At 41.3% G+C, this 26992-nt stretch overlaps 1 protein-coding gene across 2 annotated transcripts in view; it reads left to right on the forward strand.

Annotated features, from left to right (window-relative positions):
* The first annotated feature begins 5589 nt into the window (after positions 1 to 5589).
* nlrc5 (NLR family, CARD domain containing 5) overlaps positions 5590 to 26992 on the forward strand; it is a 63271-nt gene continuing 41868 nt past the window's right edge. The window contains exons 1-8 of one of the 2 annotated variants that reach the window (XM_060923818.1): positions 5590 to 5650; positions 10351 to 10673; positions 11111 to 11188; positions 11324 to 13052; positions 17559 to 17642; positions 17744 to 17827; positions 17998 to 18081; positions 26832 to 26921. In XM_060923818.1, the coding sequence (XP_060779801.1) occupies positions 10358 to 10673; positions 11111 to 11188; positions 11324 to 13052; positions 17559 to 17642; positions 17744 to 17827; positions 17998 to 18081; positions 26832 to 26921 (2465 nt within the window). In that variant the 5' untranslated portion in view covers positions 5590 to 5650; positions 10351 to 10357. The remainder of the gene's footprint in view (positions 5651 to 10350; positions 10674 to 11110; positions 11189 to 11323; positions 13053 to 17558; positions 17643 to 17743; positions 17828 to 17997; positions 18082 to 26831; positions 26922 to 26992) is intronic. The other variant, XM_060923819.1, reaches the window with a different exon arrangement.

Genomic DNA, 26992 nt, shown 5'->3' on the forward strand with positions numbered 1-26992 from the left:
TTTGAAATTTCATGCCAAATATTGGCTCATTTGAAATTTCATGACAGCAACACATCTCAAAAAAGTTGGGACAGGGGCAATAAGAGGCTGGAAAAGTTAAAGGTACAAAAAAGGAGCAGCTGGAGGACCAAACTGCAACTCATTAGGTCAATTGGCAATAGGTCATTAACATGACTGGGTATAAAAAGAGCATCTTGGAGTGGCAGCGGCTCTCAGAAGTAAAGATGGGAAGAGGATCACCAATCCCCCTAATTCTGTGCCGACAAATAGTGGAGCAATATCAGAAAGGAGTTCGACAGTGTAAAATTGCAGAGTTTGAACATCTCATCATCTACAGTGCATAATATCATCAAAAGATTCAGAGAATCTGGAAGAATCTCTGTGCGTAAGGGTCAAGGCCGGAAAACCAGACTGGGTGCCCGTGATCTTCGGGCCCTTAGACGGCACTGCATCACATACAGGCATGCTTCTGTTTTGGAAATCACAAAATGGGCTCAGGAATATTTCCAGAGAACATTATCTGTAAACACAATTCACTGTGCCATCCGCCATTGCCAGCTAAAACTCTACAGTTCAAAGAAGAAGCCGTATCTAAACATGATCCAGAAGCGCAGACGTCTTCTCTGGGCCAAGGCTCATTTAAAATGGACTGTGGCAAAGTGAAAAACTGTTCTGTGGTCAGACGAATCAAAATTTGAAGTTCTTTATGGAAGTCAGGGACGCCGTGTCATTCGGACTAAAGAGGAGAAGGACGACCTAAGTTGTTATCAGCGCTCAGTTCAGAAGCCTGCATCTCTGATGGTATGGGGTTGCATTAGTGCGTGTGGCATGGGCAGCTTACACATCTGGAAAGACACCATCAATGCTGAAAGGTATATCCAGGTTCTAGAGCAACATATGCTCCCAGCCAGACGATGTCTCTTTCAGGGAAGACCTTGCATTTTCCAACATGACAATGCCAAACCACATACTGCATCAATTACAGCATCATGGCTGCGTAGAAGAAGGGTCCGGGTACTGAACTGGCCAGGCTGCAGTCCAGATCTTTCACCCATAGAAAACATTTGGCGCATCATAAAACGGAAGATACGACAAAAAAGACCTGACAGTTGAGCAAATAGAATCCTACATTAGACAAGAATGGGTTAACATTCCTATCCCTAAACTTGAGCAACTTGTCTCCTCAGTCCCCAGACGTGTACAGACTGTTGTAAAGAGAAAAGGGGATGTCTCACAGTGGGAAACATAGCCTTGTCCGAACTTTTTTTGAGATGTGTTGTTGTCATGAAATTTAAAATCACCTATTTTTCTCTTTAAATGATACACTTTCTCAGTTTAAACATTTGATTTGTCATCTATGTTCTATTCTGAATAAAATATGGAATTTTGAAACTTCCACATCATTGCATTCCGTTTTTATTTACAATTTGTACTTTGTCCCAACTTTTTTGGAATTGGGGTTGTATGATATCACTAGGCCATGGTTTATTACTTGTTTGTGGCAGTCTCTTCATTAACCTTATTTTTGGTGCACTACCTACATGTTGGCAGATCAAAACACTCCTCTGAATTTTGGGGAAATATACTGTCTCTCCTATAGCTAAATTACTGTATAAGGAGTATGTCAAGTCAAGTTTATTTGTATAGCGCTTTTAACAATAAACATTATCGCAAAGCAGCTTTACAGAATTTGAATGACTTAAAATATTAACTAATTTTATCCCTAATCTATCCGCAATGAGCAAGCCTGTGGCAACAGTGGTAAGGAAAAACTCCCTCAGACGACACGAGGAAAAACCTTGAGAGGAACCAGACTCAAAAGGGAACCCATCCCCATCCAGGCAACAACAGACAACCAGTGGCGATTCTAGGGTCTAGTGGGGCCCCAATCAGAAATTCATTGGGGGGCCCCACCACCGCCCGCCCACAACAAAAAAAACCAACATAAATAAAGTATGGTCATGCTAGCGCGAGTGAAACAAGACTAGCACCATTTGCACTACATCATTCATTATCAACGGTAGGGAAAAATACTATTGTCTCTGTTCATTATTATTGCTACTGACTTACCACCATCTTGCTTTCTTCTCCCCTCGTCTTCTTTTTTCTTCTTTCTTTTTTCACTCCCGGATGGATAGTTTCTCTTCATAATAATTTAGCCATCGAGGTCTACCAACACGCAATATGTGCACGTTAATAGCCTACAGGGTTTCCGATTTGTGCAAACATGTGGTTGCACGCACAGGAAGGGATCCCTCTGCAGACTGCAAGCGCTGATTGCTTGAAGACTTTTGTCACTCAAAAATGTGGTCACACAATTGGCTGCTTAGCATTTTGTTCCTCCCAACAGCTTATTGTAAACGGGAAATCCGTGAGAGTCAGACTCAGCGAATGACTTTTCAAAACGCAAATTTTGATTCTTCTTCACTCTCGACTCGCAAATTTCTCTATCAACTGCTGTGCAAATTTCAACTCTCTGTCGCCACCTGGTGGGGGCCCCAAGCAGCTGATTGGCTTGCCTGGTGAGAAAAATCGCCTCTGCAGACAACATGACTATAACATTAACAGTCCTAACATAAAGTCAGCTTTGTTGATGCTATAAACCCCCCACCGACGGAAACCTGAGCGCAAAACCCATTCATGACAATCGTAGTCCCAAAGTCAGCAAGTCAACTGCAGTCCTAAAGTCAGCAAGTCAACTGCAGTCCCCAGCCACAACAGCACCACTGCAAGAGTCCAGTGCGTCCTCCAGGCGCGACCCCCAACTGTCCACATGGGGCCGCTCTCCACAGGAGCGATGTGATGAGACTCCAACCAAACACAGGGCATCAGGATGGATCAGGCAGGTCCAAGGAGCAGAAGAGGTCAGCATCTCGATCCCAGGACCGACATGTAAGTCAGAGGGACAGATTTGGGGGGGGGAAGAGAGATAAAACACAGGTTGTTAGGTATGCCCAATGTCACCTGAATAAGTAGGAACAGTATACATATTGCAGTGAGTACAAGCAGGGACTCCGGCAACTAACTATCTATCTATGGTGGTTTAAACTTCCATTTTGCTTCCTTTATTATTTGATTGATTGTGTACGTGGTGCCTAGGAAATGGTAATTTGCAAGTTGTAATTTTGTCATGGCACACCTCAGGTCATTTGATGTATGAAGTGGTAAAAACATGGATGCCTCTACAAAAGTGTGTCTTTTATTTGCTCTGTCAGAGCGTATAAAGCTCATAAAAAGCTACTTTTACACACAAATACTGTCATGGATACTGTAGTGTTCATAAACAGATTGTCATTTCTGTTTTTACATCTATATTCTTTTTCTTCTCCCCATAGTCAGCAAGGGCTGTAAGGACACTATGGATGACATTTTAACAGTCTATCATTGGTGTGTCTAGGGCATTTAAACTGGGCAGAGCCCATCTCTCTCCAAGCTTAATCGGTAGACGATTAAGAGTAGCCAGATAGCCGAACTGCATGTCTTTAGACTGTGGGGGAAACTGGAGCACCTGGAGGAAAACCCACGCAGACATGGGGAGAACATGCAAACTGCACACAGAAAGGCCCCGCGTTGGCTATGAGGGTCAAACCTGGAACCTTATTGCTGTGAGACAACAGTTCTAACCACTCCACCACCGTGCTGCCCCAGGTATATATTGCAAAGATTGATTCTGGATGCTCATTTGGGGCTGCGATGTCAATACAACCAGTAAATCCTGAAATTAGTCTCTTTATGAAATTACACTGAAATAGCATTGTCATAAGAGTGCCATAAAAAAGATTAAAACTGTAAAAGAATAAGACTGGATAAGTACCAGTGTACACATACAGGAAGCAAATCCTGTCTTTCCCTCTCGGATTCAAACCACTACCACATTCCTGTGCAATACATGATTCATGTGTGCAGTAACTGACTATTCGGCCTGGGCACGAAGGCCCACCCAAAGCCAGCTAATTGATAACTTGGCCACTCGATCCATCCATCCATTATCTGTAACTGCTTATCCTGTGCAGGGTCATGGGCAAGCTGGAGCCTATCCCAGCTGACTATGGGCAAGAGGCGGGGTACACCCTGGACAAGTCGCCAGGTCATCACAGGGCTGACACATAGAGACAAACAACCATTCACATTCACACCTACGGTCAATTTAGAGTCACTAATTAGCTTAGCATGTCTTTGGACTGTGGGGGAAACCGGAGCACCCGGAGGAAACCCACGCAGACACGGGGAGAACATGCAAACCCCACACAGAAAGGCCCCCGTTGGCCACTGGACTCAAACTCAGAACCTTCTTGTTTTGAGGCAACAGTGTGCTGCCCTTGGACACTCAAGCACACAAAAATGCAATAGGGGAAAATAAATAGCAATAAGGAATAGCAAAAGGGTCGGTGGTGTAGTGGTTAGCACTGTCGCCTCACAGCAAGAAGGTCCTGGGTTTGGCTAGGGCCTTTCTGTGTGGAGTTTGCATGTTCTCCCCGTGTCTCTGTGGGTTTCCTCCGGGTGTTCTGGTCAGATGCGCAGCTTGTGAACAGGCAAGGCAGGCAACTGCTTGGGGCCCCCTGAGAGTCGGGGCCCGAGGGCTTATTTATTTTGTTTTTATTATTTTTATTGTTCTTTACCATTGTATTTTCACATTTGGAATTTAAAAAACTTTGGTTTCATACATTTTTTGTTGGTGTCAGATTATTTAGAACATATTGGTGATGAACACTGGTCAGAAGGGCCCCCTGGAAATTTTTGCTTGGGGCCACAACAGACTCCAGAATCACCTCTGCTTCTGGTTTCCCCTACAGTCCCCTACAGGTGGCTCTAAATTAACCGTAGGTGTGAATGTGAGTGTGAATGGTTGTTTGTCTCTATGTGTCAGCCCTGTGATGACCTGGAGACTTGTCCAGGGTGTACCCCGCCTTTCACCCGTAGTCAGCTGGGATAGGCTCCAGCTTGCCTGCGACCCTGTAGAACAGGATAAAGCGGCTACAGATAATGGATGGATGGGTGGATAATTTTCTTATTCTTTTTCAACATTTATTTCCTTCTTGTTCTCTAGACATACTCTTCTTTTTTATGCCACTCCTATGACTCCATATGAATAACTTCTGAGCACAAGATCAAAAACAAAACAAAACAAAACAAAAAACCCACCAACTTCCGAGTGAAAAATCTGGCAACCTTGTCCTCATTTGAACTTTACAGGCGCTCTGGTGAAATATCTCAGATCTGAAACAGCCAGTAAATGAAGTTTAAATACATTTTATTCGATATTAACAATTCCTCTGTTTGATTTGTGGAAACAAGTGTATGTGAAAGAAAAGGATATGTCAAGTAAAACGTAATTATCAACAAATATGAGCCAGTGAACTGAAAGGTGCTGGACTGCTCCTGATCATACCACCACTTCCTTAACAAAACCAAGAAGAAGAAAAAACAGAAATAATGCTATTTAAGATAGCACAGATACATTAGGATACCATTCTGGCACACATATATGCTTCACTTACACGGTGCTTTTCAGTCCACAGTAATAAAAGTTCCTCCTCTCCCTCCCCCCAAACCAACCGCCAGTCTGCTTTAGTTTCATTTTCGCTTCTTCACCAGTGCGATGCCGCAGCTATTGCCTCGATAAGGGGAACAGACTGCCAGGCTCTCTGAGGTAAGTACACCAAATAGAAAATATCCACATATAGTTGTTTAATTTAACGAGTCGCACAGTTTCGTCTTTAAGAACACGACGTTTCTATGTGTTATTGTATTATTGCATTATCTCAGGTTCATTTCTGGAGCTGCGCAGTTTGCTGGGCTTTGTTGTGCCGACAGCAGGACTAATGTCAGTCCTCACTGTAGCTCGCGCACTTCACCCATTTCACCATACAAGGTGTTGAGCTGATAGCTTACATGCTAAAATGTACTGAATTTAATTTCTGTCAACACTCTTTCCTCAGTATATATATATATATATATATATATATATATATATAAAATCTCATCTCATTATCTGTAGCTGCTTCTGACTACGAGGGAAAGGCGGGGTACACCCTGGACAAGTCGCCAGGTCATCACAGGGCTGACACATAGACACAGACAACCATTCACACTCACATTCACACCTACGCTCAATTTAGAGTCACCAGTTAACCTAACCTGCATGTCTTTGGACTGTGGGGGAAACCGGAGCACCCGGAGGAAACCCACGCAGACACAGGGAGAACATGCAAACTCCACACAGAAAGGCCCTCGCCGGCCACAGGGCTTGAACCCAGGACTTTCTTGCTGTGAGGCGACAGCGCTAACCACTACACCACCGTGCTGCCCCACACACATATATATATATATATATATATATATATATATCAGTGGCGGCTGGTAGTCTTTCAAACAGGGGAGGCTGGTCGGTTACGATATTTCCAGATTTTAAAAGAAAAAACACATCAATTTTACCCATACTCTTGCCTCTGATCTGGCTGATTGTTGGCAGCGTCACAAACTGTGAAATAACAGGTTCTTTTGGCCCATTAGCCTACTGTCCAATATACATGATGGTGGTGTTGGGGGGGAGGGGTATATTTTCACATTTTATATTTTAAAATTGTGGCATGTTGTTTAAAAATTGATCATTATTGAAAGCAGCTGTTTGTCAGGAACCTCAGCAGTAGAGCTGGGTGCCACACATTTCATTCAATGACACTTTCCCTATATTTTACTTATTTTGACTGAGAAATGTTTTATTGACAATTTTGATAACCCTTCACTTTTAATCCAGGTCTGTAGTGTGAAATGTTCTCAGCTGTGTTTTTGTTTAAAAATGTTTTCCAAATTGTAGCTGTGTTTAATTCATATCCAGAAAAATATATATTCCAATATAATATACTCAGCATAAACATTTTAAATAGATTCTATATTTTTGGTCCATCCATGACATATTACTAAAGTAGCCTATTTACTGTTGTTGATGTGGGTCACTTGCTGTTAGCCAATTCACTTTCTCGTACCAGGAGAGCTGAAAGGAACGAGTATTATTCCCTACCTTTTTCACCAAGTCAATTTGAGGCGTTGGTCTACCCTGCTCTTTAATTTTAATTTTTTCCTCGAAAGGAAGACTGGCAAATGGCTTCGCCAAAATTAAATCAGCAATGCTTGGCATCCGTGCGCAGCTTTCTTGCTAGCTGACTAGCCCCCTCAAGTTCAAGTTCAGTCACTCAAATGAAATTTCTGGAACTAAGATAGCAAACTTGACAACACTATATTTACACTTTTTTTACAATGAAAATATATACAAACTAAAAAAGCTGGTAGAAACCGTATGTAATGAATGAAATTGAAATGTAAGCTGATCTCTTACAATACACCACAGCACTTGCGAATCCGCATGGGACTGAACTGAAATTCACCGCTGCCTGTCTATAGTTGAAACGAGCTGTCAATCAAAGAAAATATCCGTCCGCTTTCACCAATCACCAGTCTCCTCGCGGAAACTGCCATGTCCCTCCCATGTGAGGCTCGGAGTCCGTAGGCGGGCATTTTCGCAGTATTTGTCCAATAACTGTCTTGCATTTTGAGATTGAAAAGCGCATAGCTCCCAAATGCCATTGAAGTCCACTGAGGCTGGGAGTCCGTGGGGCTCCGTGGGCGGGCGTTTTCGCAGTATTTGTCCAATAACCGTCTTGCATTTTGAGATTGAAAAGCGCAGAGCTCCCAAATGCCATTGAAGTGCACTGAGGCTGGGCTGCATCGCGCCGTCACGAGGGGGAAAAACTCACGCACACATTAAAGTTATAATGGAATGATTTCGCACTGTAGTTGGGTTGAGCACATATATTTCTATGATTCTGGATCTGAAATAGCAATGTTATAAGGTCGGCTATAACATAAGCCTAGCGCAATTCATCCTACACAATGTTCGTCATTTTTAGAGGAGGCTGAGCCTCCCTCGTTGTCTTAGAGCAATCGCCCGTGATATATATATTAGTGCATCTAAAAAATTAGAATACCATGAAAAAGTTCCTATTTTTCATAATTTAATTCAAAAAGGTAAACTTTCATATATTCTATATTCATTACATGTAAAGTGAAATATTTAAAGCCTTTTTTGTTTTAATTTTGATGATTATGGCTTATAGCTCATGAAAATCAGAAAGCCAGTATCTCAAATTATTAGAATATTCCCTAAGGTCAATCAAAAAGGGATTTATAATACAGAAATGTCCAACTTCTGAAAAGTATATTCATTTATACACTCAATACTTGGTTGGGACTCCTTTACCATGAATTACTGTATCAATGCGGTGTGGCATGGAGGTGATCAGTCTGTGGCACTGCTGAGGTGTTACTGAAGCCCAGGTTGCTTTGATAGTGGCCTTCAGCGTATCTGTATTTTTGGGTCGGGTGTTTCTCATCTTCCTCTTGACAATACCCCATAGATTCTCTATGGGGTTCAGGTCAGGCAAGTTGGCTGGCCAATCAAACACAGTAATATCATGGTCAGCAAACCATTTGGTAGTAGTTTTAGCACTGTGGGTAGGTGCCAAGTCCTGCTGGAAAAGGAAATCAGCATCTCCGAAAAGCTCATCAGCAGATGGAAGCATAAAGTGCTCTAAAATCTCCTGGTAGATGGCTGTGTTGACTTTGGACTTGATAAAATACAGTGGACCAACACCAGCAGATGACATGGCACCCCAAATCATCACAGACTGTGGAAACTTCACACTGGGCTTCAAACACCTTGGATTCTGTGCCTCTCCACTCTTCCTCCAGACTCTAGAACCGTGATTTCCAAATTAAATGCAAAATGTACTTTCATCTAAAAGAGGACTTTGGACCACTGAGCAACAGTCCATTTCTTTCTCTCCTTAGCCCAGATAAGACATTTCTGACATTGTCTCTGGCTCAGGATTAGCTTGATATTAGGAATGCGAAAGTTGTATCCCCTTTCTTGAAGATGTCTGTTCGTGATGGGTCTTGATACACTGACACCAGCCTCAGTCCACTCTTTGTGAAGCTCTCCCAAGTTCTTGAATCAACTTTTCTTGACAATCCTCTCAAGACTGCGGCCATCCCTGTTGCTTGTGCACCTTTTCCAGCCACCCTTTTCAGCAATAACCTTTTGTGGCTTACCCTCCTTGTGGAGGGCATCAGTGATCATCTTCTGGACAACAGTCAAGTCAGCAGTCTTCCCTATGATTGTGGTTGTGTGTACTGAACTAGACCGAGTGATACACTGTGTTCATACTGTTTTACTCAAACTCAAAATGAAATATTCTAATATTTTGAGATGGGTTTTTTTATGTTTTTGTACTGTATGCCATACTGATTAAAATTAAAATAGAAAAATGCTTGAAACATTTTAGTTTATGTGTAATGAGTCTATAATATATAACATTTTCACTTTCGTAAATAACTGATGGAAAATATTGAACTTTTTCACAATATTCTAGTTTTTTGAGATGCACTAGTGTGTGTGTGTGTGTGTGTGTGTGTGTGTGTGTGTGTGTGTGTGTGTGTGTGTGTGTGTATGAGTGATTCCACGCTTATGGGTACTGAAATGGGGACATGAACTTATTTTTAAAAATTCACCTAAAACCATTTCTTTTTTTACCATCAGGTCACAAAACATGTAATCTTTAATGAATGATATGTTAAAAGATAACTTTAATTTTCTGAGATGTAATAAAAACATATTTATATGCCAAAGTCAAGCCTATGAGTTCCAAAATGATGTCTGTTACATTACTTCTGTTACGATTGTCCATCTCGCGTCTGTTACAAATTAATTACAATCTAGCTATATACCATGTTAATCTTATTGAAAGAATGTGTATGTTTATTCTACTACACATGTTTATTAATTATATTTGCTAAAACATCACCTTCCTATGTTTCAAAAAGTAATTCTACATTGTTAAAATTGAGAATATATATGTCCACAACACTTCTGTTACGTTCTGACTTTGGCATATAAATATGTTTTTATTACATCTCAGAAAATTAAAGTTATCTTTTAACATATCATTCATTAAAGATTACATGTTTTGTGACCTGATGGTAAAAAAAGAAATGATTTTAGGTGAATTTTTAAAAATAAGTTAATGTCCCCATTTCAGTACCCATAAGCGTGGAATCACTCATATCCAAATACTCTGCTTCATTAAAGTTCATCAAGTTCTTTTCATGTGTAAACAAACAAAAAAATAGATCCTCACCCATACCATTTCCTGATACCAAACTTTCCTGGCATTACAAACTCGACCAGCCAGTCCTTCTTTGGTATTGGCTAAGCACATATATTTCTGCACACATTACAGAGACAAAGCAAAAGTCCATTGTATATCATGTATAAAATAGTCATTTTCCCCACAGCAGATGGATGAAGATGGAAGAGGTGGACCTGGAGGAGGATGCTCAGGTTGTGTTGGCCCAGGAAGCCACTGCAATAGTGGATATTTTGTGTGAGCAAAGAACTAATGTTCTGCAGCAGATCTATGCTTTGGTGGAAACTCGGACTCTAGAACACCTACAGCACCTTTCTAACCTCCGGGACACGATCGTGGGTGTTGTGGCTTACTTCCAAACTTCAGATCAGCACACATGCCGACATTTTTTGGAAACTATTTGGGGGTTCTGTGAGAATATTCCCTTAGAGCTGGAGGTACGGATTTTATCCATTGCAGGATCTTCAGCTGGTGAGTTCTTTGTCTCTTAGCTCTTACTTTAATCAGTGTAACAATGAAACGTCTGTCGAAGACTTGTGTAATGCAAATAACCTAGAGTTATGCCCTAATTTAGCACATATGTACAAGTGTTGCATTTGGGTGGGTGTAACTAAATATATGAATGTGATTTTTACGAAAATAGAGCAAATTTATAGGTTGTATACAAATGCATTCGATTTGAAATGCTATATGATATAAAATGTAGTGATGTCCGTGTATGAAAAGATATCTTTTTTCAGTTCAGAGCCAAGGTCATTTGACAAAATGTCAAAACAAAGTGAAAGTGAAAGAAAAGTAGTGCAAAGAAACCTCCAAATGTGATGTAGTTAATTATGATACTGCAGTTCATTTCAGAGTTGGAATTTACCTAAGAATCTGCTTTATTTCTCTTTGCATGTGATGTGAAGGAACATTGGTAAACAACACTCATCTGCCAGATACTGAAAATTCCCCTCATTTATATCCTGTAAAACGTGCATGTCGAGGTACGTTTCACATTTACCTTATTATGCAACTTTCATCAAAATCCACAGTACAATTTCCTGAAAATCATATATATTCTATTTAATTACTATGTGGAAAGCATAGTAAAAACGTTACTTTTTTTTTTTTAAATCCAGATCAGGTGCAGATTTACACAAATGCTGTTAAGAGTTTCCTGCAAAAGAAATTTGAGAAGGTGACAAAAGATATGAAGAAAAAAGTTTGTCTAGACGAGACATGGCTGTGCTGGAGGACACAAAAATATACACGAGTGAGAGACAGACCAGCAAAACCTCAGGAAGGAGAAGACACTTCACTAGAGCATAAAGAGTCAGTTGAGGTTCTTTTGAAAAAAACAGGCAGAGTGGTAATGCTATCAGGTCAGGCTGGCTCTGGTAAAACTCTGTTGATGCACTGTCTAGGCCACCACTGGGCTCAGGGCTCTTACCCCTCTATAGAGCTACTCTTCCTCCTGGAGTTCCGCCAGCTTAACCTCATCTCACAGCCATTGTCTTTGAAAGAACTTTTGTTTCGTTTCTTTCTTCCCTTGGAGGAAGACAATGAGCAAAGTGAAGCAGTGCTCAGTTACATTCTCTCCAACCCTGAGAAAATTTGCTTTATATTTGATGGATATGATGAGTTTGGGGCAAGATTTACAGACCCAAAGGAGATTGTTGGGTCTGTAAACCCTTACCAACAGCTGCCATTGGCTGATCTCCTCTCTGCGCTTTGTTGCTCCAAGATCCTGCCTGGGTGCACAGTGCTGGTCACTTGTAGGCCACGGGATGTTTTTGACCTATTTGGAAGTTCTGATTATTTTGTTGCAGAGTTGCTTGGGTTCAATCAACAACGTGTGAAGGAATACACCGAGGAGTATTTCCATGAAAAGGGAAGTAAAATGAAAGAAAGAGCAGTTAGCTTGCTGATGGACAGCCATCATCTGCTCTCTATGTCTCATGTTCCAGGATTGTGTCATGTTTGTTGTGTCTGCCTAGACTATTTCCTCTCCAGTGATATGTCTCAGCAACCTGGCACTCAGCTACCTACATCCTTGACCCAAATCTACCTCCACATCCTTTCTGCTTTTATTAGTCGTTGCCAAGGTTGTGGATCCACTGATGATCATACCCCATTACTTCAGAGGTATAGAGTTCAAATTGCTACCTTGAGTAAGCTTGCAATGGACGGTCTGGAGAAGAGCCGTATAGTATTCTCAGCAAATGAACTGTCTCCAGAGCTAATGAACTTTGGTGCCAATGCTGGAATTCTGTCCCGTGTGGATCTTACGTGTGCAGATGGATCCCGAAGTCTGGGCTGTGCCTTTACACATCTAACCATGCAAGAGTTTATGGCTGCTTTGCATCTTATGACGAACCCTAAAATCACAGAGTCAGAAGTGAAGAAGAAGCTTAACCTGAAAAGTCGATGGACTGCTAAGACTGATCCAAAAACAGTGTTCACAGACTCTCTTCACCTCTATATGTGTGGACTTGCTGCAGAAGTCTGCACTTTAAATCTTGTCCTACTGGAAGGCAGTGAGAACGCCAGAACGACTGTGCTAAAGCGACAAGATGCCGTACTTAAGATTTTGCAGCGCTTTGTGGTTAGTGGTCGTCAAACAGGTCCCAAAATTATTGAGCTATGCCGTTGTGCTCATGAAACACAAAACATTGATTTGGCCATGGCTGTTGGGTCAAGAGATCGTTTTGAGCTGCGGAATATAAGACTCAACCCTGTGGACATTGATGCCTTGGTGTTTGTAACTTCATCTGCAAATCGCATGGTATGTCTGGACTTTGGCGCCTGTTCTATTGAACCAGAGTGCTTGAACATCATTCCCAAGTCCAAGAACCTGGAAAATCTCATGTGAGTTCCAAATCCTTACACATCCATTACAACACAGAAGAAGTTGTCTTTGCATGTTCACTGTGATTAGCTTTATATTATGATACATTTTAAACTAGCAATATGTAAAATCCCTATAATTGTAAGCAATTTTAAAATATTTTTTTCTGTTTACTCAAAATGATGCTCCAAAACATTATTCAGTGAAAGTATAAAGTTCCTTTAAAAGGAATATTCACACCACAAGGCCAAATTGATTGGCATCCAGTCACAGTGTATAAATGAATAAATATATGCCTGTTTGAAGGTTAAATTATCTGCATAAGAGAATATTAGCTAAAGAGATAATAACCTTTCTTTTTTTTTTTGCGGTCCGGTTTCCATCAAATCCTGTGCTCTGATTGGCTGGCGAGCGGGTCTGTATCCTATGATACGGACCCCAGTTACGGACCCCTGGCGACTCGCTCGTTCACAACAACAACAAACATAGTAGCATTTTTGTCAACATTTATCTTTTTTTTTATAAGATTTATTTATAAAATTATCAAAAATCTTATAAATTTTTGCCAGTATTTCTCAGGAGAATAGCATTAATTTTACAGCATGGATAGCGATAACGACAGTGTTCACAGTGAAAGCGAGTTTTACTACCCTGAGGAAGAAGAAATAAAAGAAAACATTTCAGGAGAAAGCTAAAAACCTGTAACTGTTGCTAACGCCAAGCAAAAACATGGCTGAATCCTGAATGACTCCTATTTGTATAAATAGGGGACTATATAGGCGGCAAAATGTAGTTTTTTTCTTGCCATGGAAGTGCACTTGTATACCGAGGAGGAAGCAATTTGCATTACAGCCGTGAATAAGGATTCAAAATGACGGCTCGGCTCGGTTTTCCCTTTCGGGCGCTCTCGTTTTCTGTTAGAATTTGGTAAAGAAAAAAATAAATATGTTATTTACCAGCTTAAGGTCGGTCCGTATGGTGAAATACCGTCACCTCTGCCTTAAATACTGACCTCGACCCAGAGTACTTTCAAGACCTCGGTCACGGTATTTCACCATACGGACCTCCCAGCTGGTAAATAACATATATATTTGCTGAAGAGCAGTGTTGGGCAAGTTACTTCAAAACTGTTTTGCATTATTTATTACTTGCTACTGTCATTTTAAAGTAATTAGTTACATTACAATATTACTGTATTTAAAATGTAAGGCATTACACTACTATTGCATTACTTTTAAGTTACTCTCACCAAAATACCTGGAAGTATGGATTTGGCAATCTAAATGTAGCTCAAGACGCTCAATTAGCTCATCACACATCCAGTGGAAGGTGATGTGGTATCTGACTGAGCTAGGCTTATGGTTAAAAACACTAGAATTACTGAACCACAGTGATGGCTGATGGCACAATACAAGGAACAATCATCGCAAGAACAGATAAAAGGTGAAAGTCTGGCAGATTGTGATAGAAATACTGTAACTTTAGGCCTATTCATATTAACATTAATTGAACTGTATTGTAATGTCTAAAGATATGACAGGATACAAAATTAGCATTTCTATGCCTTTATTGTTTTCAAGTTTACAACATTAAGCATAGTTTATGCTTCATAAAAAAAAAAAAGATTAGCCCTAAGGGATATGACTCCATTTCAGAAATTTGACAAAAATGAACATATTATGGCAAATCGTAGCCTACAATAAAACTGGTCTGAAAAAAAACCCACAAGCCTTTTAAATCACGGCTAGACAATGACTATTAGCTATATGAGGCTACCCAGTCACATTTCAAAAAACGGAATTAGAAATAACAAAATCAAAGTGCTTTTAATGATATTGAAGTGCTTAGGCATATTAGCCTTCGAAGGAAAGGCAGCTCAATCACTTTAGTCTGACTTCCGACCAGAAAAAAAACTCAGTTATACGGGACAAAAATGTAAACAAACTGTCAGCATATCTTCAACAACATACTCCGCCACAAGTCTCCTAACCTCCTGAGGCTGAAGGAGCATCTCAGAGCGGCAGAACGTTAATTTTGGCTGCTTTGTGATTTTATCGCCACTCTCATCCTCCGCTTGCTTCCTTGCTAACTTCATGTTACTATGGCACCTCTGGAAATGTTGAGTTAAATTACTGGTGCTATTTCGGGAAGTGGACAGTTCTTTAGGTTTAGCACACAAAGTGCATTTGACTACGATGTTCTTCACATCCTTATTTTTCACAAACTTAAAGTAATGGGCGTGTGCCCATCTGGAGAATATGTGCTATCCGACATTAGATCAGCTGCAGGTTCACTCATCTCTCTCTCTCCTGTCTGACTAGCCTAAAGGAAAAGGAAGTGAAACATTTTGCGCGGACGTTTCACCTCTGCTGATCTCGCGTGATTTTAGCGAATTTGTATGAAGGAAAAAAACCCACCGCTTCATTCCAGGTTAAAAATGCATTGTAACGCGCATTACTGACATTTGTACCGAGTAAAATATTACCAAATTTTTTCTGTAATGCCTTACATTACAGCGTTACTGCAAAAAGCAATGCATTACAGTAATTCGTTACTTTTGTAACGCGTTACTCCCAACACTGCTGAAGAGTTGTACTCAGGTAACAGCACAACTATATTAAAACAAGTGAGGGCAGAGTAATGAGTCCACTGAAGGAGATGGCACTTATGTATGAAATGCACTTATGTTAGGGCACTTATGTATGAACCAACATACACTCATGACCATAGTGGAGGAAAAGTGTAGTGAAACTGGGCAGTTAAAATTGGAAAAAGACTGGTGATGTTTTTACAACTTTCATCTGTTCAGTTTAGGTGAACATGTGACCACTGTAGCCTCAGATTCCAGTTCTTGTCTGACGTGTGGAAACTGAGTGGAAATGGATGTGATTTTCTGCTGCTGTAGCCCGTCCACCTCAATGTTCAATGCGTTGTACATTCTGAGATACTTTTCTGCTTACCACAGTTGTAAAGAGTAGTTATTCAAATAATAGTTACTATAAATGGCTCAAACCAGTCTGGCCAGTCTGGTGTGACCTCTCACATCAAAAAGGTATTGCTGCTCTCAGAACAGCCTCTCAGTGGATGTTTCTGGTTTTTGCATCAGGTTCTTATGTGTGAAAATCCCCAGAAATCAGCAGTTTCTGAAATACTCAAACTATCCTGTCTGGCACCAACAGCCATGCCATGGTCAGAGTAACAGAATTCACATTTTTTCCCTGTTCTGATGTTTGATGTAAATATTAACTGAGGCTGTTGACCTGTATCTGCATGATTTTATGCATTGTGCTGCCTAATATAGTGGTCGATGAGTGTATGTACTGTGTATTGGCTTTAGAAATATTGCATGATTAATAATTTGACTAGTATGCAAAAATTCTGTTACATGACCACAGGCACCATCTCCGCTTTCCTTTATTATTAAACATATTAGCATTTGGGCTGAGTTAGAAAGCACAGAAAGGAAATGCACAAATTCCCCCTTTTTTTGTGAGAATTAATGTCTTTGAGTTGGATTCAGATGCCAAATATATAGCCGTATTTAGAAATAGTTGACTATTTTGGGACACAGTGTATTAGGGTGCATCAGTTACCCTCACTTTCATAAAATCTGATGCATTTTTGTTTGGGTGTTCCTTTTCACCAATGAAGACATCCTGTAAAATTTTTTGACCATATTCAAAAGTCTAATGGTGGCACCATGAGGTTCATTTTTTGCCAATAAACGCTTATTTTATGTTTTCGCATAAGGTTTGAATCACAATGTTGGACTCCATTGATTGATTTCTTGTGAGCCAGAGATCATGTTAAGAACCTTTGCAAGGGATTGAGAAGCATTAATGTGATTCATAATACATTTGTATTGTTTAAAAGTAGTTGAACAATGATTCAATGAACAGCTAAAACTCAAACTGTGCTTGATAATATATTTAGAATATGTACTAAAAATGTGTATCTAAGATATTTGGTATACTCTATAAGGTGCCATGTTTCATGAAAAGTGATCGAAATTTTGTCATAAAAGTCATAAAATAGCAGCTTTTTCCATAACTTTGAGCTCCTGGTGCCACCATTAAACTTTTGAATTTTGTCAAAATATTTCACCCAGTGTGTTTTCTTACCAAAAGGAACATAAAATCAAAAATGCATCATAATCGGAGGAACTTCTTGACAATTTCATATTTAATTTTTTTTTTTTACTGAAAGATGTCTTCCATGTACTTTAAGTATATGTGATGTATTGTTGGTATAAAGAGACATTTATGCACTATTTCCTACAAAGGCTATTGTTCTCCTTAGAGCAATTTCAGTGAATTTCAAAAATAGCAATAATCTAAAAAATAGCCGAATTATTATTTATAATTGAGAAAATGTAGTGAAAATTGCAGTGCTTTAAATTATATAATGTTTATTGTAAAAACTGGTAGGATTAGGCAATTTCCAGTATTGATGTACATATATAAATTAAATGTGTTTATTGCCTGAGTAGATAATACTGATCTGCTTATTAAACAACTTCATTTCAGTTTTCGTAGCCGTAAGTACGATGACAAGTTTGCAGAGGCTTTGTCTGGTGTCCTGCCCAAACTCCAAAGCTTGAAGCAGTTAGAGTGAGTGTCCTGGTCTAAGCAGTACTTTTGTTTCTTCATATTTCATGGTGTTAAACAGCTCATTATACATTGTGCTTTTCACATCATTACTCCATCCACAGCTTTGTAAGTGGTGGCCTCACTGATATTGGAGCTGCGAAACTTTTCAAGGCTTTGGAGTGCTGTCCACAAATCACACACCTCAAGTAAGAGACTGCACTCTTAATATGCAGTATAACCTAAAGAATAGTGCAGCTTTAATGAAAGCTTGATGCTTAGACATTTAGTTGAGTGTAAATCAACAGGAGAATTCTGATTATTGAGTAATAATGAAAAGGTTATTAAAGTGAATTAATTGAAATGTGTGTTATGTCAGTGTCAGTGATAACTACCTATCAGATGAGAGTGTAAGAAAGATCACAGAGTTGATTTCCAAAATGGACAACCTCACATCTGTTATGTAAGTGGTTTTACTTGTTGGGTTTCTTTTATTTTTAATTAGAGTAGACGACAAGAAATCATAGCTGACTTTACACCTTTGAGTCCACTTATAGAACTTTGACGTTTGTGAATAATTAACAGTTATTCCACGAAATTGAGTCATACATGAGCTGATAGCCAATGAGGCGCGTAGGACCGAGTTGGCTATAAGCCATGTACGACAAGATTGAGTGGAATAACTGTTTTTTTCTATCCACATTCACTGGATTTTGAGAAACGGAGCATTTTTGGCTTAGCCTTTGGCTGAACCCTATAGAGACACTTGTCTGTATGTGTATGTTTAACAGAGTTAATGTTTAAGAATGTAATTAGCATGCCAGCCTCAGGTAATGATTCCACAGTTGCGGTGTGGTGCCACTGCATACTGACTATGTAAGTGCCATGTTACATAACCTCAGTTCCTAATGTAACTGACCGTGGCCAAGCGGTCTAGAGCACTGTAACAACTTTCTAAGACTACGTTCAGACTGCACCCTGAAACGACCCATATCCGATTTTTTTGCCCATATGCGACCTGTATCCGATTTGTTATTGACAGTCTGAACGACACAGATCCGATTTTTTCACATGCGACCCAGGCCGCTTGGATATGTGGTCCTAATTCCGATTCATATCCGTTATTTTCACATGCGACTGCAGTCTGACCGGACAGGTCGCATTCATGCGACCTACACGTCATCAACAAGAGACAAACGTCACTATTCTGCGTTGGCTAATCCCGCCTCTTTGGTGGAAAACAACAACATTTGTACAGTTTTCAGAATTTAAATAGACTTTTATAGAATTGATCAAGCTAATCAGGGCTTAATTTGAGGGGGAGCAAGCCGGAGTGTGCTCCGGAACCTCGGACGTTGGCTCCGGCAGCTATTTACAGTACACTGGATCCGGTGATCTGCCACCTCTCTTGACTATGTAACAAAATAAAAAAAAACAACAACAAATAATTAAATAAATAAATGCAAGTTTATTTAGTGTTAATGTCTGATTTTGATATCTGTCTTGTTGGTGATTTCTCTCATGAAACGACATCCACAAAATATCTGTTTGTATATTACGGAAAAGGAGGGTGCACACTTCCGTGGCCGCGGGAGGAAGACGCGCTGTTTGGGGAAAAAGAAGTGGAAGCGCTCTGCCAGCAGTTTTGCATCAGTGACCCACGACATGTCATCAGGGCATTCAGGGAATTCAGGGAAAGTAATGGAGAATTCATCCCAGATGAACTGAAGGGCCTCTTGGCCGCGATCAACACTGTTCCTATCTCAAGTGCAGAGTGTGAGCGGGGGTTTTCGCAGATGAACTTAATTTGCAGTGTTATTACAATACATGCCCAGAAGCGCCCCCCCCCTCTTCTTTTTTTATCGCACCGGAGCCACTCATCCTCTGCGCTCCGGGACCTCCCACTTTACAAATTAAGCACTGAAGCTAATGGTGGATTTGGTAGGGACCTGGATGTTAAACCATCCTGTATTACAAGATTATAAGATTGTTCTGGAAATTTCCAGTAATTTGACACCTTCAGTCTCATTAGTCTGCTGCCCACCTTAATCAGATTATTGTGTGAGTTCCGCCGCTGCCACAAAAACCACATCGCCAGGTCTCGCCTCATCTCCATGCTTTACTTGCAAACTTGAAGAGTGCGCTTTTTTTTGTTTACGTATTACGTAGATGTGCTTATATTACGTGTCAATTTGCGCATGCGGGACACTTTTGGGTCGTTTTCCGTTCATATTGGAGATCGCATACAAGTCTCATATAATTGGTAATGTGAACGGCCTAACAAAAAAATCGGATTTCACAACAAATCCGATATGGGTCGTTTCAGGGTGCAGTCTGAACGTAGCCTAACTTGTGGGAAACAGAGGAACTGGAAGCAGGCTTCAGAACAGGTGTGTTCTTTTTATTTTTCACTTTTCAGGGACAACTAATACGCAAACATAAACGCACACGTGGGGTGACACAGCTCTCTCTCTCTCGGTCTCTCTCATTCCTGGGTGTCTGAAAGACACACAGAGACACAGGTTAAGAGACAGACCGTAATTCGACACAGGTGCACTTCATCATGTTACCCAATGGTTCAACCTGCCTCCTCGCCGTTCACAGCCAACACTTGACCACGTCCCCACTGCCACATATCCCCACCGCCCGACTCAGGCCGGGGACCCGTCTGGCTTGCAGCTGACTCCCCCCAGTGGGAGAGGTAATCCACCACCACCATCTGTGCCCCCAGCCTGTGAACCACCTCGAATTTAAAGGGCTGAAGGGCCAGACACCAATGAGTGATCCACACATTGGTATCCTTCATGCGGTGGAGCCACTGGAGTGGGGCATGGTCGGAACAGAGGGTGAACGGGCATCCTAACAGGTAGTACTGGAGAGTGAGGACCGCCCACTTGATGGCCAGATACTCCTTCCCAGGGCTCGACATTAACTTTTAAACCCATTTTCCCTGGGGGGAAAGTGGGGTTCATTTCCACTTGCCCCCCAATATTATCACTTGCCCCCTATTTTGCGAGTACTACTTTTTTTTTTTAGGAAAACCATAGAATAGTTGTGAATTGCAACATAAAATGAAGATCACAGATTGAGTTGAAGTTTGGTTATTGATTAAGTTTATTATTAAGTTTGGTTATTGGTTACTTTTTACTTTTACTTGTAACAGACAATAACAATTTTATCCAGAATAGTTTTTCCTGTCTTAGTCGATTTATTTACATTTCACATGCATGCAGCTGTTAAGTTCACTGTGTTTGTGTAGAACTCTCTCAGACTGTAGGTTCATTACTGGATAATGTAGAAATCATAAAATAGAAATCTATAACAAAGTTTGTATGAAGAATACAATAGGGTGCCAAGACTTTTGAACAGTACTGTGTTTGAGAATATTTATACTATTTCGTTTTTTTGTTATATCATCCACCTCTTGGTTTAAAAAAAAAAACGTGCTGCATCATGACAGACAGGATAATGTTTGAGTTTAAAACTATTATTTAGTGTGTAGGTTGTGGGTATTTTATACAGACCTGGCAACCTGTAACTGAATCAGTGTAGCCAGTCTGTCAAGATGCAGCAGAGGGTTTTTTTTGTTTGTTTGTTTTTTAAATCTAGAGGTGGATGATATAACAAAAAAAAAACACCGATATATAAATATTTTGCACAGGACTGTGTTCCTCTGAAAACAGAAACAGAGCTCCAGCTCTCTCTGCTCTTAATCTGTTCTGTTCTTTCAAGAAATACAGTGGGGCAAAAAAGTATTTAGTCAGTCACCAATTGTGCAAGCCTGGTGCAGGTCTACAGTTTTGTTTCTGGTGTCCTTTGACAGCTCTTTGGTCTTGGCCATAGTGGAGTTTGGAGTGTGACTGTTTGAGGTTGTGGACAGGTGTCTTTTATACTGATAATGAGTTCAAACAGGTGCCATTAATACAGGTAACGAGTGGAGGACAGAGGAGCCTCTTAAAGAAGAAGTTACAGGTCTGTGAGAGCCAGAAATCTTGCTTGTTTGTAGGTGACCAAATACTTATTTTACCGAGGAATTTACCAATTAATTCATTAAAAATCCTACAATGTGATTTCCTGGATTCTTTTCCCCCATTCTGTCTCTCATAGTTGAAGTGTATCTATGATAAAAATTATAGGCCTCTCTCATCTTTTTAAGTGGGAGAACTTGCACAATTGGTGGCTGACTAAATACTTTTTTGCCCCACTGTATCTCGCATGTCACTCTTTGTTGAGTTTTTTATGCCCGAGTTGTTTGAAACCAATCTGGGTTTTCTGTGTCAAATAAGGAAGCTGCTTCACCTGTAAGAAAATCAAACACTTTCATGAAGGAGCTAACTCATAATGTGAGCAGAAAAAAATAAAACAAGATTCTTAAGCAAACTCTTCCATACTCACTTCTGGCTTTCTGTTTTTGTAAAATACATTTTAAATACAATCGTGAATTTCTCTGGAGTTTTCAGGCTTAGTTCTTCTCATCATCATCTTTAACCACTCATTTCCTCATTGTTCTTGAAGCATTTGCTAACATTTTTCTTGATAGCGTGAAGATGGTAATGCCTTTTATCTATTTCTCTGTTTGAACAAGCAAAAATAGCACAAAAATTAACCATATTGAAGACAGATTAAGCCATGCTTGTATGAAAGATGGTGGATACGTAGTGAGGGACACTTTTAGGAACTGAAATAAAAGATCAAAAAGCCTAATTTTTGTGGTGATAGTTATATGCTCATTCCAACTTGCCCGGTCGGGCATGTCGGGGACATATCCCAATTGCCCGAATGCATGTTTCACTTGCCTAGGCAATCGGGCAGCCCTTAATGTTGAGCCCTGCTTCTCTATTGTGCTGTACTTTGACTCTTGCATGGAGAGCTTGCAGCTGATGTACAGCATCGGATGCTCCTCCCCCTCCACCACCTGAGATAAAACAGCTCCCAGCCCTGTGCGACATGTCAGTCTATAAAACAAAAGGGAGAGAAAAGTCAGGAGAATAAAACAGCGGGCCCCACACAAAACCGCCTTTACCTGAGCAAAAGCCTGTTTGCACGGTTTTGTCCACTGGACCAGATCTGGCATGCCCTTTTTAGTGAGGTCAGTCAGCAGGTTGGTGATGTCCAAAAAGTTAGGCATGAACTGCCAGCCAGACCCAGGAACTCCTTCACTCCCTTTTTTGGTCTTATGTCTCGGGCAGGCTGCAATTGCTGCAGTCTCATCAATTTGGGGATGCACCTGCCCATGACCCAAGTGGAAGCCCAGATACCGTATCTCCACCCATCCAATTGCACGCTTCTTTGGGTTTGCTGTGAGCCCAGCATGCCTCAGCGACCTCAGGACCACCCTAAGATGTAAATGCTCCTCCCCGTCATTACTATAAATGATTATAATCATCTAAGTAGGCCACTGCATACGCATTGTGGGGACGGAGAACTCGGTCCATGAGACACTGCAATGTTACTGGAGCCCCAAACAACCCGAAAGGAAGGGTGACAAATTGGTGTAAGCCAAATGGAGTGGAAAAGGCTGTTTTCTCATGGGATATTAGAGTTAAGAGCATCTGCCAATATCCCTTTGTTAAATCCAGTGTTGAGTAAAAGCAAGCCGTGCCTAACTGATCGAGCAGTTAATCAGTGCAAGGCATCAGATGTGAGTCAAATTTAGACACTGCATTGACTTTTCTGTAGTCCACACAGAACCGGACGGACCCGTCGGTCTTGGGAACCAAGACCACCGGGCTGCTCCAGTCACTGTGCGACTCCTCAATTACTCCCATCTTAAGCATAGCCTGGAGTTTGTCCCGAATCACATTTGTTTTTGTGCTCAGGGAGCTGATACAGGTGGTTGTGCACCACCATCCCTGGGGGAGTCTCAATGTGGTGTTCTGTGAGGTTAGTGTGACCAGGGAGGGGTGAGAACACATCAGAGAATTCCTCCTCCAACCTAATCACTTGTGCTCTCTGGGATGGTGAGAGATGGTCTCCACAGGGGACCGGGGTGATTTGGGCCACACTTTTTAGACTTACCTCCAGTCTCAGCTCGACCCTCTCTGAAACTGCTGTTGCCAGAGCCATAAGAACCTCCTCTCTCCACGGTTTCCGGAGATTGAGGTGGTAAATTTGACATGTGTCCCCCCCATCTGGCTGTTTGACCTCATAGTCAACCTCCCCAATTTGCTGTGTGACCTCAAAGGGCCCTTGCCACTTGGCAAGCAATTCTGAACTTGATGTGGGCAGTAAAATGGGGACTTTATCTCCTGGTGCAAATTCCCTTAGCCATGCCCCTCTGTTGTATAGATACTTTTCACTGACGTCATGGCATTCCGGGGAACGCCCCCCAGCCGCCATGATGGGTGGCAAACAAAACGGACCATCGCCACTACTGGCTACGTTATCTCGGACGAATTTATGAAGTTATATAGTCAGTTTTCTAAAATAAAGATCAATGTCGGCAAAATCAAGCAAACAGAAGTATATAGATACACATCTCACGACAACGGTATGCAGCCAAACTGGCCTTGATTGGGGGAATTGACCCCTACGAAGTGGACAAAGATGCATTTTTAAGTGACTATGCAGGGCTGCCAAAGCCTGAAACTGCCAAAGCCTGCTCCAAAGCCTGAAACTGACTTCATCAAACTTTAAAGGCTGTCTGATATATACAACTTTATATATTCACAGCGCGCCTTTTGGCAGATGCCGCCTGAATCGCGCAGAACAAAAAAAAAAAACAGTTTAAATCGGGAAGCTGCGCACATTTGCGCAGTCCTGCACACCGCTCAGGCTGCACAAAGTGCGCAGCTTCCCGATTTAAACTGTTTTTTTTCTCATCCTTATACTTCCTGTTTCATGGACTGTAATGGATTTGCTTATTTAGTAATTTTAATACAGAATTTACTTTGAAATTATAATCAGACACTCCAACCCCCCCCCCCCCCCCCCCCCGTCTGCACGATTCAGGCGGCATCCGCCAAAAGGTGCGCTGTTTGCATCCCAAACACAAATCAAATCATACAGAATAGACCTAAAATGTTTTTCAAAAATCACCCTTGCGTGAGTGAAGTGACAAGTTTCAAATAGAAACGTGACAAACGAGCGATATTAAGTGTACATTACAATGTAAACGTACACTCAGCAGTTCCAGTTAGGCATTCTCCAGAGAGTGTTCACATGATGTTTTGGTTTCCAAAAACAAACTTAAACACAATTGATTGTTTATTTAAACAACTTACCACTTATAAAATGATCGGAGCAGACTTTGCTGTGTTTGGAAGGCTGATAATCCTTGCGGTTGATTCTCGCAAGCCATAGATTTCTCCTTTGTATGCTGAGTTTGTTTGCTGCCTTCGTGCTGCCGTACAGTGGGAATTCCATAAAAACTCCGCTTGACTTCATCATCTGACCTATTACGACAGCCGTGAATACAACAGGTGTGCACCATTGCTAGCTTTAAATAGTAATAATGTAACTATAAATGTAAATAATATATAAATGAATGTAACTCGCGCGCTACAATGTGTGCTCAGTGACCCGTGCGGTAAGCTGGCCCCCCAATATGGCCGCCAGCAGGAAATCCCCGACTCTGTGACGTCATGTGAAAACTAATCTATAGGCAAGCTTGATGTTCTTGGGCCTGTAGCAAATTCTCCTGGATTATGTGACTCAGTGCGTATAGTTTTGCTCTCAGGTCAAGAACATATTGAATTTCATTTTTACTTTGAGAAGGCCCCTCCTCCCAATTTTCTCTAATGATGTCTAAGACACCACAGAGCTTGCACCCATACAGCAGTTCAAATGGGGAAAACCCCATTTGTGGGGTTTTGCCCACAACAGCCACTGTGGCCAGGCATCTTGGAGCTGTTTCGTGAATGCAAACGGCCGGCCCACTTTGCCAAATGCCAGCGAGTGGAAGCGCTGGCACTGCTCTCCTGGGCTACGGCCAACCCGCTGTAGGATGGCTTGCTTCAGGTGGGGGTGTTCCAGCATGTTGGTGGCCAGGAGCTGCTGAGCTGCGAGCTGGGCTTCCCCTGACAGGAGCGGCATTAGGTGAGCTGCCCACTGAGAGGTTGGCCACGAGCTCGCCTATGCAACATGCCTGAACAGCTCGAGGAAGGCATCAGGGTTGTCCTGCAGCCCCATCTTGACCAGCTGGATGGGCACGCTGGCCGCCGGGACAACCACTGGAGCACCCGTGGACTGGATCCAGCTCCAGATCACCTGCTGGTCTTCTGCTTGGGTTTCGAGCCTAGCCTGGAAGTGCCACCCCTGGTCTAAAGCATGACAAGAATGTTCTGCTGGCACTAGAGGTCGTTGGCAAGTGTCTGGAGGAGCTCTCTGACTGGTTCAGACTCCATGGCAGCATTCATTCCTAAGTCCTGGGTTTCAGCACCAGTGTAATAACTCTCTAACTTGTTGGAAACAGAGGAACTGGAAGCAGGCTTCAGAACAGATGTGTTCTATTTATTTTTCACTTTTCAGGGACCACTAACACGCAAACATAAACACACGTGGGGTGACGCAGCTCTCTCTCTCTCTCGTTCCTGGCTGTCTGAAAGATGCACAGAGACACAGGTTAATAGACAGCCAGTAAGTTGACACAGGTGCACCTCATCCCTTGTTACCTACTGGTTCAACCTGCCTCCTTACCGTTCACAACTGACACTCAACCACGCCCCCGCTGCCACAAGCATTGTCCAGGAATGGAACAGATTTTGCAATGTCGGTTCGAATCCTGGCGTTGATGTAAAAGGCTGAGCTCAGACCTGCACAGGTGTCTAGTTATTTTTAGATTTTGCAAATTCAGTAAATAAAAACTTTATACAAAACATCCAGCAAAGTAATTTCCGCTTAGAATGTAAACAAACTGGCGAAATGACAGTAGCAATTTGTGAAAAATGCTATAATAATAATTCTTGAAAAATAAAAAAGATACATTCTTACCATCAAATACTTTTATTCCATATTTTGTTGCTTTTTGTATTTTGGGGGTTTTGTTTTCAAGTAGAGTTTTTATTTCGACCTGGGTTGGTTCAGCATCCCGCTCCGCCATTTTGTTTTTCTCTACTCATGGTATATGAGCTGATAGCCTAGTAGTAGAGTAGCCAGTCAGAGCACGTGATTGCTCATATCCAGTGAATGTGGATAGAATAATTATTGATATTTGCAACTGTAATTTTTATTTTATTGACTAATTGTTGTCTGTTCTGAATCTTTTTTTATTAGGTTGGGGAAGAACAACATTTCCAAAACTGGAATAATTAATGTGATTGAAAAAATGGTGGCCTTTCCGAACATTAAAAAAGTCTATGCAAAGTAGGAACTCTGGATTTTTGTGAATTCTTATAATCTCATAAGAAATTCCAATGTTATTTTTTATTTTTCCA

This window comes from Neoarius graeffei, chromosome 6 (assembly GCF_027579695.1).
Source record: "Neoarius graeffei isolate fNeoGra1 chromosome 6, fNeoGra1.pri, whole genome shotgun sequence".
Lineage (NCBI taxonomy): Eukaryota > Metazoa > Chordata > Actinopteri > Siluriformes > Ariidae > Neoarius > Neoarius graeffei.